Source organism: Camelus bactrianus, chromosome 19 (assembly GCF_048773025.1).
Source record: "Camelus bactrianus isolate YW-2024 breed Bactrian camel chromosome 19, ASM4877302v1, whole genome shotgun sequence".
NCBI lineage: Eukaryota > Metazoa > Chordata > Mammalia > Artiodactyla > Camelidae > Camelus > Camelus bactrianus.
Window position 1 is genome coordinate 6,309,493 of NC_133557.1, and position 13,358 is coordinate 6,322,850.

General features: G+C 37.9%; 1 protein-coding gene across 3 annotated transcripts in view; it reads right to left on the reverse strand.

Moving 5' to 3' along the window:
* The window catches only part of MCM8 (minichromosome maintenance 8 homologous recombination repair factor), a 34,315-nt gene extending 21,074 nt beyond the window's left edge, over positions 1–13,241 (reverse strand). Inside the window, exons 1-8 of one of the 3 annotated variants that reach the window (XM_045508525.2) lie at positions 13,075–13,241; positions 8,862–9,014; positions 8,478–8,561; positions 6,492–6,574; positions 5,953–6,102; positions 4,131–4,234; positions 3,137–3,335; positions 278–363 (exon numbers count right to left, since the gene is read on the reverse strand). In XM_045508525.2, the coding sequence (XP_045364481.2) occupies positions 278–363; positions 3,137–3,335; positions 4,131–4,234; positions 5,953–6,102; positions 6,492–6,574; positions 8,478–8,561; positions 8,862–9,009 (854 nt within the window). In that variant the 5' untranslated portion in view covers positions 9,010–9,014; positions 13,075–13,241. Of the gene's footprint in view, positions 1–277; positions 364–3,136; positions 3,336–4,130; positions 4,235–5,952; positions 6,103–6,491; positions 6,575–8,477; positions 8,562–8,861; positions 9,015–12,926 lie in introns of all 3 variants that reach the window. The other 2 variants (XM_010972719.3, XM_074346944.1) reach the window with 2 other exon arrangements.
* Positions 13,242–13,358: the final 117 nt, after the last annotated feature.

Genomic DNA, 13,358 nt, shown 5'->3' on the forward strand with positions numbered 1-13,358 from the left:
TGAGTCACATAAACGAGATATAAAATGAACTATTTCTCAGGAGCAAAAGCACATTATACATGTGCACTAAATCCTTTCTGGAATCTGATATAGAACACATTTCAAATAAAGACAACTGTCATTTCAACACATACCTCTTCATCAAATAAACCTTTTATTATATACTTTATCACTACCCACAGATAAGAATCAAAGTAGAATACAGGGATGTCGTAGGCTGACTTAGCAGCATGGGCTATCTAGTATCTGCCTTTCATGTTACAGTCTGATCGCTTACTTGATTGACTGCCAGTCCATGGTAACCGTGAGAGGAGAGCTCCGGAGAGCAGTAAACGACTTGCCTCGACAGGCAGGCACAGGACACTGCAACGAGATTCACACACATTTAACTTTTGATCAACTACAATAATATCTCAGGAAAATTCAAGTTAAAATGCTTCATTTAATATCATTTTAAAAGTTGGTCTCAGAACAGTATTAAAGTAAAAACGAACTAAAAGCTGTGATGGCTTTCTATTCCCTTCTGAATGGATTCCGTTTTTGAAGCACTTTTCCCGCTGGTCTCCCTCGATTACTGCTCTTCCTCTTTCTGCCATGGGCATGAAAGGCTCCCTACTTGCCTCTCACACCAGGCACTTCTTCCTTCCTTCATGCCCATGTCGTCTCCCAATCCCTGACTGCCCCCTTGTATCCAGTGTCACATACACATGCCCAATCCTCCCGTTTTCAAAAGCCTCTCCAAGTCTTCTTTAATCCCCAGTTCTCCTATCTCGCCACCTTTTGCACTGTTTGTACAGTATAATATTAATTGTACCACACAGGCAGTCTTCAACATATAAGTAAATTTTGTTCAAGTTTCTGTAAGACACTTGTTTGCTGTTTGTACCTCAAGACACATTCAGAGACTGTGGCAGACTGTGTTTTCCAAATACAGTTGTAACAGTATCTCTCCTCAAATCTTTCTGGAATCTTGCTACTCCCCTGTGAAGAGATGGATGGAGTCTGACCCCTCCCCGCAAAGTGGACAGGCTGTGACTCACTTTATACCAACCGAATGTGACAGGAGTGATGCTGCTTGACTTCTGAGGCTACCTCAAGAGGCAAAGCCATTTCTGCCTGGCAGCTGGACCTCTGTCTTTCTAGCTATCAGCAGTCACGTGAACAGAATCAGTGTCCTGAGCTACCATACTGTGCGCGAGAGGCCAAAAGCAGGCTGCACAGAAGGACAACATGGAGGAGAGATACAGGCCAGCCCCCAGCCACTCCAGCCGTGGCTGTTTCAGCTCCAGCCACCATTAAACTACAACTCTGAGACTCAGAGCCAGAACTACCCAGCCAACCAGTTCTCCCAAGCTCCTGACCCACAGAAACCATGTGAAATAATGATTGTTGTTATTTTCAGCTACTATATTTTAGGGTGATTTGTTATGCAGCAAAAGTGACTGGAACAAAGATTACCTGAAACAACCATTTTTCTGATCACTTCAATTCACTGAAGTTCAGACACACACACAAAGGACCAAGCCAGCGTCCCTACTTATCATGTCAGAGGGCATGCAAATAATGTATCCAGAAAATACCCAATTTAAATCAGTATTTAAATTCTGCCTTCTGAGCTAAAGGCAATACCTGAATCTTAAGCCCAAACAGTAGATGACACCCATTTATCAACAATAGTGATTATTCAGAACCAATAGCTGAATCTAACACACTCTGCTCTTCCCACAAGAGAAGGAAGCCTTACGAATTTCAATTTGAGTGAAAATGTAATAAATGTTAAACTTATTAACGTCTAAGGATGACAAAGGCAACTCTAGACAAGAAAAATAGATATGGCAGGTCTCCCTACCTTATCAAAAGTTTTAATAAGATCAGTGTATATAGGATAATGAAGAGCTGGCATAGGACCAGTGAAATGAAACAGACTCATCTACAGGAGCACAGTGTGCTGCAGAAGACACATTATACATCAGTAGAAATACAGCGCTGTAAGAAATGGTGACAACTGACTGTTCACCTAAAAGAATTAAATTAGATCCTTAGCTTTATGCCATTCACAAAATTAACTTCCAGATGGAAAAAAGATCTAAATATAAAAAACAAGACTTTAAAATATTAAAAGAAAATGGAAGAGATATGCTTATAATGCTCAAATGAGGGAGGCCTTCTTAAGCAGCACATAATATGTAAAAGTCGTAATGGGAAAGACTAATCAATTTAACCGTGTCAAAATATAAAACTATAAAACAAAAAGTACACCACAAAGTTAAAAGATAAACCAAAGACAAATATCTGTTCTGAAAGAATGTTCTCTGTAGCATCATTTATAATTGTAAAAATCTGAGAACAGCACAAATGTCCACCAGGAGAATGGATGAACAGTGGCTACTCATTTACTCCACAACAGTAAAAATGAAAAGAATTAGGTATGTACTAAGAGAGGGAGAACTCTAAAATAACTGAGTGAAAAAGAAACTGCTATTTGTTACACTGAGTATACCACTTATGTGAACATACACAACAGAACAAACCCTACATATACAGACTTGAAGAATACAGACTTGAAGAATCCGTGCTGATTTTAGGACAGTGGCTGCCTCTCTCTAGGGATGGAAAAAAGTTAATGGGACTGAGGATAGTTAACATTTTTTGTTAAAAAAATTGCTAACTATTTCCAGCTCATAATGGTAGGTATACAGATATTACTTACATTTTTCTCTATACTTTTCTATAGTTTTAAAACCTACAGTTGAAAAGAGTTAAAGAAAAAAGGAACACTTTACATTCAAACAGCAGAATGCAGGAAAGAAAACAATATGTATACCTATTAAGTCAAAATATAAAAATATGAACGGATAGAATACACATTAACTTTAGGATAATGATCATCTATAGGAATGGTATAAGCCAGGGGGTAAAAAAGAGACACAAATTGTACCAGTAATCCTTTATATCTTTAAATTCTGGATGGTGGTTAGAGATTTGTTTATTTTCTAAATACTGTAAAGTACTTCATAATTTAAAAACAAAATAAAAATAAGCTCTATACTTAGAAATACTGGGAAATGTTTTCTGTAACTTGATTTGCCTTCTGTACCAAGATACTGAAGGAAGGAGTTAAATAACATGATATCACCTTTGTGGGAAGATTAAACTTTCCATCTGGAAGAGAAAAACTCTGAATTCCTCCACATGCAGCACAAAGAAAAGCCATCTTGGTGCAAAGAGGCTTTATATTACTGACGCGAACCACCGTCCCTCTCAGAGCGATGTATTTTCCATAGTAATTTGCTCGGACATTCTTGAGCTGTGTCCACGGCTCATAGTTGTATACCCTACAGATAAACACAGGAACGTATTTATGTACGAATTCACAATGAACAGAAAGTTGAGGTTTCTGTGTTTGCACAAGTTCTTTTTAGGAGCAACTATGGAACTCTCAAAACTTATCAGTCCCGTATATATCAGGGATTTTACAAGTATTAAATCATTCTTAAAAATACAAAAACGCTGTTTTCTCCTTTCTTCTTGTCTCATTGACTGTTCTCTAGAGAAAATGAAAAAAATGCCAAAAGGAAAGTCTACAGAGTCAGCAACTTCTGAGTTTCTTACTTCTTTTTCAGGAACTATCAGAAGGAAAAAAAAAACTGTTAGGAATGTCTATTTTAAATTCTGGGAAAAAAAAACAAACAAACCCTGATGATATGATTGCATTACTCATTTCCTCTAATGAGAATTTAAAATCTTACAATACCATAAAGGTGAATTCAAGAAAAACAAAATTCTATTTGTTCCCTGTGTTCTAGTAATTTTAACAAAATAAACTCACACTACTTAGTGTATTACACAGATTATTAAATGTAAACCGCAGGATCTTGGTAAGTACACACCCAAAATCAACATTTGCAAAAATCTGCAGGTTGGCAAATCAAGTTATTTGGGCAGAAGAGGTTTATTTCTACTATGATCACTTCAAATTCAGTGGGTTCACTTGGGTGTGATGACCAATGAGTAAGTAAGGAACTCATGCTCTTTTTAATGACTTCTTCAGCTTTATAAAATGAGGTTCTCATTCTTAAATAGTCTTCAATGCCTGATTCTAAATACTTTAATACCAGCAAATTTCTCACCTTGCATGAATGTGTGGCACATTGACCATAGTTTCCCCATTTCTAGACAATCCTTCTTGGGCTTGTAATTCAGCTGCATGCCTTTCTAGGTCCTTCGTTAATACCTAAACAAGACAGACATTTATTCAAACGTTTGAAAACAAAAGATCTTCTTGAAGCAGAGCTCCTTTTATAGAGACTATAAAGTTATGAATATAAACAGTTCAGAACAGAATATTAACAGAATGCTAATAGCCCTTTAAAATTCTGATATTTAGCCATGATTACTTATTTTACAGTGGATTATGTTTTACGTGGGGTTTTGCTGTCCCTGGACTGGAAAACTCCAGCATCTCTGCTTGCTACCTTCAGTCTCAACTAAACGTAATATTAAAACTCCTTATAGTAGCCCCTAAAGCTATTACATTCTGGGTGGATTGTGGTGAAAAAATATTTTCTACTTTTCCATATTCACTGATTAAGATAGAGAAAGTAAAGATGGCTTTTGAAATAACCAATACTCACTCCCTTGGTATTTGGCATTAAGGTATAATAAACATCTACTTGTACAAAGCAGTATGCTGCCAGTTTGAGAAAAGAGATGCAAATATACGGCTGCAATTGTTATTAGGACCATAAAGGTTTATAGACAAAACACCACACAGATTTTGAAAAGGGGTCATGAGAAGGGTTTCACAGAGTGACAACTGAGTTAGGCCTAAGACACCTGGCTATGGTGAGGTAAGGGGCACTCTATGCCAGCAGACAGCACGTGCAGGAGGCATGGGATTCACAGAATCCTGGAGGGAGCTGTTTTGCCGGACGGTCGAAGGAGAGTAGGGAGAGAAGGTTGAACCAGATTATGGAAGGCCTTCAATGCCACATAAAGGATCTGGAAATCCTTTGGCAGGAAAGAGTCACCAGTTTCCAAGGACAAATGGTGTTTTACCATATATGGCAACAGTTTAGGAAAGACAATAAAGGCTTAAGAGAGATTGTAAAGGTTTAAAAAAAAAAAAAGAGGCAGACTTAAAGAGACATTTTAGAAACAGAAATGAGAGCATTTCATAACTTAGATGTGAAGAACTAATGAGCAGGAGGAGTCTGAAAACAACAGCCAAGGTTCCCAGACCTCGGTCACCAGCAGTGCACACATCTCTACCTGCATCCCCTTACCTCCTCTGCTTTATGTCCAGTCCTCAGTAGCCCTTTAAGACCCATCATAAACCCCACCACGCCTACAAAGTCCTCCTCTGAGCTTTCCCTATTCCTCCCCAGCAGCTGAGGGTCTGTACCTCTGAACGCACTCAGCACTTTCCCCGTGCCTGTCCTGAGATTAACTACATTTTATTTTTACCTCGAATCATTTACCTGTTTGCCAGCCTAACAAATGCTTTCACATATGTTGTGTCATCTACCTCTGAGAACAACTTAGGCAGGCCCAGCAAATATTGCTGAGTTTTCAGTCTATATATGGGGACACTTAGGTAGATTAAATGGCTTGTCCCATGCCACAGAACCCGAACATGAGATTAATCTTCTTGATCCAAGTTCATAACGGGTAATACTATGATGCCTTATCCTTCCTATGAGATTAGAAAGCTCCTTGAAAACAAGGTCTAATTTCTACACAATCTTTGATGAAATTAAGTTAATTCAAATAAGTCAGAAGTAAATGTTATATTTAGGTAAGCTGTTGAATACAGATTGTTGGACAGGACTACAATCTTTCAGTTCTAGCCAAGGTCTCTTGGTAAAAACTAAGTATCTTTTAGAAAAGGTGCTGTTACTGAAAAAACTTCCTTTAAAATTTTGATAAAAGTTTCACAAAATAAACACTTACCTGATGTATTGCCAGACCCATGCAAGCCAGGGTTTTCTCAGGTGTATCCCTTAATTCAGTTGCTATAGTTGGTATTAATTTAGCTATTTCTTCGTCTCTTATCAGTTCTTTAAAATCCACCAAAATACTTCCCTTTCTTTCTATTTCATCCTATAAAACATTAAAGTATGAAAATAATAATTGCTTTTCTGGAGTCAGTTATCATAACTTTGAGAAAGTATGTGTTAATACTGTGATAGTAAGTACTGTAAGTCTTGTGTCAAGAACAGTTCTAATATTTTAAATATATTAACTTATTTTTGCCTCTTAACAACTCTTTGTGGGAGGTATTAATAATACTATTATCCTCAAATGATACATGAGGAAACCAAGGCACAAAGAAAGTAATTCACCCAAGACAGCACTGCTGGTAAGTGGCAAGCTGGCAGCTGGTCAAGGCAGTCCAGTGTCTATAATCACAATCACCAGCACCTCAAATACACTGTTCTATAAGATGACACGGGAGGTGGACTAGTAGCTTTGTTGTACAGGAATCTTACCTTATCATATAAATCAATACGCCTTGTGAAAAAGTTTTCAAATGCTTGAATCTTCTCAATAAAAGGAGAGCTGTCGCTGTAAACTAATCCAACAAATACGGCATCAGTACTAATAATAACCACACGTGAACAAGCATGTTTCCTGAGACAGAAGAAATACTATATAGACGGTAGATGACTTATTTCGGTTGCTTTGCATACTGGTAACATTTAGATAAGAACTGGTATAGAATGTATACTTAAGATTCTAAAACAAGTTTAGGTCTGCATAATGTGAAGTGCAGACAGGAAGTGTCTCTTCTAAAAGCAGCAGCATCTGAAAATCTTTATGTTGAAGCCGTGATACCTAATAGAGCCTATCAGTTCAAATAGCTTACATATTAAAGCCAAAGCTAGACACACTAACTAAACTTTCACTCTGAAACAGAGCTAAAGACAATGCCTTTGCAAAGAAAATCCTACTCGTCCAAATAGCCACTAGTCAAATCTCTTCCTGAGATCAGGGGAGGCAGACCACCACTTGACTGGTCCTCAAAGTATAAAGCTATCTTTCACATGGTAAAGTTCTGTAACAGTTTCAAATTAGTCTCCCACAGAGCAACAGTACAGTGAAGTAGTTTGAAAGTACAGCTGGCCAAAGGTGCCTCCTGAACCCCATCTTTAGGACCAGTTCAAACATCACTTCTAGTGTTCTGAGCTAACTGGTAGGGGAATATTGCAAGTGTTGGTGGCTAATGCATCTTAAGGCCACATAAGACAGATTTGAAACATATCTGTCTACATAATAGGAAAAAAAACAGACTCTCAATACAGAAAACATTTGTAAAGCACGTTATTTATTCACAACACGAATACTGAGTGTCTGTTATGGGGCAAGATCTTGCCCTTAAGCAGCACACAGTCTAGTGGGGAAAAAACAGTTATATATGAAACCATAAAACTGGTATCTCACAAGAGATATAACAAGCATATGATACTATCAGAGCACAGGAAAGATAATTCTCCAAATCCATACAGACAGATGTATGACGTTAGCTGGGGTTCCTGATTATGAAAGGGTGACTCCTTAACTGTGTCTCTACACAAACTGTGTTGGTTGTTGTCTCTCCATTGCAGCCAACCCTCTGTGAGTTTATGATCAAGATCTGCACACTGCGGGGTGGGTGTAGCTCAGTGGTAGAGCATGTGCTTAGCATGCATGAGGTCCTGGGTTCAACCCTCAGTACCTCCAATTTAAAAAAAATTAAAAATTAAAAAAAAAATTTTAATTAAAAAAAAGAATCTGTAAACTGTTAGGTTCTGCCACCTGGAGGCACTTTAGAGACTGAAGGTGGCAGGCAGAAAAAAGGAATTTGTTCCTGTTTCCAATTCTTTTCAGCATCTCTCCAGCTGCCGAGATAGCTACAGCTCCAGCCTCCTGCTCTGAGCACCAACGGTGCCACCTGCCTACCAGAATTACCAGCAGCAACTGGCTTAACTGACCTCAGGTGCCTCAGCACAGCTCTGAAGGGTATGCTTTAGAGGTCCAAGCACAGCTTTGCAGGATGCCTTTGAAAGGTCAAAGCCACAGCTATGTCCTTCTTTGAATTCCTAGTTTCTAGTCATCTTAGAACTACTTACCTTTTACTCCCTCAGACTTAAAGGGTGGTTGTTGCTTTCCAAAGTTACTACTATTTGGGGACTTACCTTAGTGTTCCCTTTTTGCTCTTTTAGTCTTCTATCTGTGTATCCAATTCTCTGTATTAAATCCCCCTTCTGAAATATCTAGTGTGGTTTGTTTTTCTGACTGGTACAAAAATGGAAAATAATGCTCTTAAAGCAGAAACATGATTTAATGGTTTGGGTGAACTAAGATTAAAGAAGGAAAAAAATGTGTATGTGTCTGTGTACCAGAAAGTCAAATGAATTATAATAATATGAGATGCAGCATCCAAAGACTAGTTAAGAAAGTAAGATCTGTGGCACTTTTTGCACTTTTAACTCTACCTTCAGAGAAATAAAGCTTCCAGCCTTTATATGGTATGAAATGATCCAATGTTGATTGCAGTAGTAAAGACTGTGTGGTTTGTTCTGGAAAAAAAAAAAAAGCCCACAAAAGCAGGATACTAGGTTAACAGAAACAGAAAACTTTTTTTTTTTTTTTTTTTACAATTTGTTTCTCCTTCTAACAATGAGAACCTGAGATGTTATTAACAGAGTATCTAAGTTATGGGTTTCAGTAAGACTTTTAAATGTTAACATCTAAATATTCAAAGAGGTAAGGTCAACTAAAAAACAGACTGAAATTTGACTTAAACAGCTTTTCATGACAGGCATGAACGGATTCCTTCACAAAGGAAACAAAACGGATCTACCACTGGCCTCCCCTACCGGAAGGAGGTTGTCCTGGGGCTTTACTCAGGTCAGGTCTGCGTTCTCGTTCTCTCCATTTTCCTGAGACGTTCCCACCACCTCTTCCTCTCTTCCAGCTTTGAAATCTTCCTCGTCCAAATCCTCTGCCTCTATACTCTCCATTCATGTCTTCTAAAAGATAAGAGATTAGAAAAGTCCTCATCAAAACTACAGGTGAAAATAGTGCTCCTAAAAAAGACCTAACATAATAAATAAACAAAAATTGGTATCTATTCTAGGTTGAGACTAGGAAATAGGCTTTGCGATGCTGCACAGCGTGGTACAAACCCCAAACACTCTGCAGTGACTCTTCTTTTTTTCTTTAATGGTAACGTAAAGCTATCACTTATTGAATATCTATTATAGACTAGGTCCTCTGAAAATTTTCTCTTTAGTTCTTAGAATTACTTTATAAAGTAGGTATCATTATTTCCATTATATACATGAGGAATCTGAGGGTCAGACAGACTCAATGGCTTATTCAAGGCTCAAAGTTGCTAAATGGTACAGTCAAAAGTCAAACCCAAGTACACTTTGGTTCTGGCCCAGAACCTTTCTAATACATCATCCCTGCTGCAAGCCATTCTTTCACAAATTTAACAAATAAATGGAAGTAAAAGAAGAGAAAAATGAAAAAAAAATTCAAAAAGGAGAAATCATAAGAAATACATACTCCCAAATTAGCCAAGGCTTATAAAAGATGTCAAAACACCGAGTATCTCTGTCCATTTTAACTGTCTTGCTTCTCATTTGTTTATGAAAGATGGTTATGCACTTATTTATCAATTGCTGACACCAGCCTCCTACATCCACTAGCGTGTGAATCTTTGGGAAGAGGAGAATGCCACCTCCAACCACAGAACAACTAAAACTTCAGACACTTGCCAACCTGAACCTCAAAAGCAGTGGTGGGTACATGTCCAGCCAATCAGAAACCCTGCCTGATCTCCCAATAGGGACTATGATTCAAAGAAGGAATACTGAGATCTCACTCCAGGGACAACAGCAGCAGCATCTGCTGTCTGGCGGGAGCAGCTCCTGTGGTGGCCACAGCAGTGTCCTTTAGAGGATGCTCTTGGGCATGAGCTTAGTTGTGGTCCAGTCACTCTGTTTCCTGTGGTACCTGGCCATTTCCTGAGCCTGTTTCTCTAGCACTCCCGTTGATTCTTTTCTTTTCTTTTTATTTTTTTTCTATTACTGTTTTTAAAAAATAATCTACAGAATGCAGTAATCCAATCATAAAGGACAGTCAAATGTGCTTTCACATATTCAAGAAATCAATCAACTAAGTTATAAATAGTTCATTTGTGTCCTTTTTTTTTTTTTTTTTTTTTTTTTACATTCCATATATAAGCAGTATCATAAGGCATTTTTCTTTCTCTTTCTGGCTTCCTTCACTCAGAATGATGATCTCCAAGTCCATCCATGTTGCTGCAAATGGCATTATTTTATTCTTTTTTAAGGCTGAGTAGTTGCAGTTACTCTTCTAATCCTCAAATCTTTTTAAGGTATACACATGTGTTTAAGTATACTGAATGCTTACACCTTTTCTTATTTTTATCATTGGGCTTATCACAGGATGAAAATAAGAAAAGGTACCATACCCATTTTCAAGGAGCTCCCACAATAGAAATGAAAGTGAGACAGGTAATTAACTCTAAGATACCTTGTTTGTAGCATTTTAAGACGTTATAGGGCAGCACTGGCTGAAGATACTCCTAACCTGTGACACTATGACTACATCATCACAGCTCCTTATATATGACCAGTACAGCAGTGTCATATCCACTTTTATCAGATACATGGATATTTTTACATAGGCATCTAAGACAGACCTTTCTGGGGAAGCACGGGAGTGGGACAGGGTACACACATGTTTCAATCTTTCTTTCTTTCTCTGTAAGGGACAAAATGGGAAATCAGCTAACTTTCCAGGAGACTTACAACTGTGTTAAAGAGACAATGGAAGCAAAATCATTTCTAGGTCAATAGCGATTAGACAGGTTATTTGCAATTTTTAGATAAATTTGCTGAAATGCAATGAAGTTTTTCTGAAAGTATATCCATATTTATAATTATAATCTTTTTGCCTAATTATTCCTTCCCTTTTTTTCTACTTTGTACATGTGAGATACTCATTTTTACTATACTCAAACTCATAAAGATAGTTCCTGGTTGAGTAACAATAAATCAAAATACAAGTGACTTTAAAAACAGGTTTTAAAATAATTCATATAAGTAGAGGACAAGGCAGTGAAACCACTCTGTATGATATTGTTAGCGACATGTATATGAAATCATCCATTTGTCAAAACCCATGAAACTGCAACAAAAAGAATGAACACTAATGTGAACTATGAATTTTAATAATAATGCATCAATTTGGGCCCATCAACTGCAACAAATGTATTGCAAGATGCTAATAATGGAGGAACTGTGGGTAAGGGAAAGGAAGAGGAGCTACACGGGAACTCTCTGTACTTTCTGTGCTAATTTTCTGTAAGCCTAAAACTGTCTAAAAAATAAAGTCTATCTAAGAAAACAGTTTACTTATACAACTCAATGTCATAAAAATGAACAACCCAATCCAAAAAATGGGCAGAAGACCTGAAATTTTTCCAAAGAAGACATACAGACGACCAACAGGCACATGAAAAGATGTTCAATATCGCTAATCATCTGAAAATGCAAACAAAAACTACAATGAGGTATGTTCACTGTCAGAATGGCTATTATCAAACAGACAACAAATAACAAGTGTTAGAGAGGATATGGAGAAAGGGGGAACTCATGTACTGTTGGTGGGAATACAAATTGGTGCAGCCGCTATGGAAAACACTGTGAAGCTTCCTCAAAAAATTAAAAAGAGAACTATCATATGACCCAGCAACTTCACTCCTGGGTACATAACTGAAAAAAATAAAATCATTAATTTGAAAAGATATATACACCCCAATATTCATTATAGCATTATTTACAATAGCCAAGCTATGGAAGCAATCTAAGTGTCCATCAACAGATGAATGGATAAAGAAGATATGGTAGGTATGTGTACACACACACACACACACAAGAATATTCCTCAGCTATAAAAAAAATAACAAAATTCTGCCATTTGCAACATGGATGGACCTGGAGGGTTTTATGTTTAATGAAGGAAGTCAGACAGAAAAAGACAGATACTATATGTTTTCACTTACATGTGCAATCTAAAAAATAAAAGGAATGAATATAACAAAATAGAAATAGACTCGTAGATACACAGAACAAATTAGTGGTTTCCACTGGGGAGAGGGAAGGAGGGAGGGGCAAAATAGATGAAAGGGATTAAGAGGTATAGGTATAAAATACTACTAGATATAAAATAAATAAGCTAAAAGGATGCAATGTATATCACACGGAATACAGCCAGCATTTTATAATAACTTTAAATGGAGTACAAGCTATAAAAATACTGAATCACTTTGTTGTACACCTGAAACTAATATAACATTGTAAATCAATTATACTTCAATTAAAAAATGAAAATAGCTCATATCATACGGATAAAAATAAATAGGAATATATCCATAGAGTGCACTGCCATTCATTACGAGAGTGTATTTGCATCTTTAAATGATTTAACTGATAAGTTAATAACTAAACAAGATCATGTTAGGGCACTAACAGGACTCTGATAATCATCTAACCCACATCATACGTTAAGAAACTGAAGCCCAGAGAAATTAAGCGAACTCATCAAGAACAACATTGTTTCGTGAAAGTACTGAGCTCAAACTTTGTTTCCACATTCCAAACTAAAGCGCTCCTTCGACGACGCTACGTGCTGTATCTTTCTCTAACGAGGTAATACAGTGAGAATAACTAGTATATATTCCAACACAAATGCAAGAGGTAGGACTGTAGAATGAATAAAGGAGCCACCCATCGGGCTGCTATGCTTGGTTAAAAACCCCACTTAATTTACATCTCCTCAGAATAAAACAAACCAAAAAAAATTTTTTTTAAATAAAAAATTTACATCTCCTCAGACTAAGTCCTTACTTGCAAAAGACAGAGGTCCCAAAGCTCTCTTAATTCACAGCTGAGCCGGCTCTCCCTTCCTCCCAGGAGATAAAAGAAGGGCGGGGAGGAGAGGAGACTCGGAGGTCCGAGCTCCTCAAGTTACCCTGTCCTAGTCCCGCTGTCTCACCACCCGCAACTCTGCCGACGACCCCGCGCGGGGCGTCTGTCGGAGGGGCTCCAGGACCTCAGCTTCACCACCGAGGCTGCGAAGGGGCGCCGGAAGACGTCTGGTGCAGAACGCCACAACACAGCAGCAAACCCAAGTCCCTTCTTCCAAGTTCTTTTTTGGCGCGTCTGTGACGCAACTTCCGCCCGATGCTGCGGCGAGACCGAGGGGCGGGACGGAAGGCAGCCAGTCAAGGAGATCGGCCAGACGGAAGCCGCGAAGCTACCGGAAGCTGTCTCAAGGTT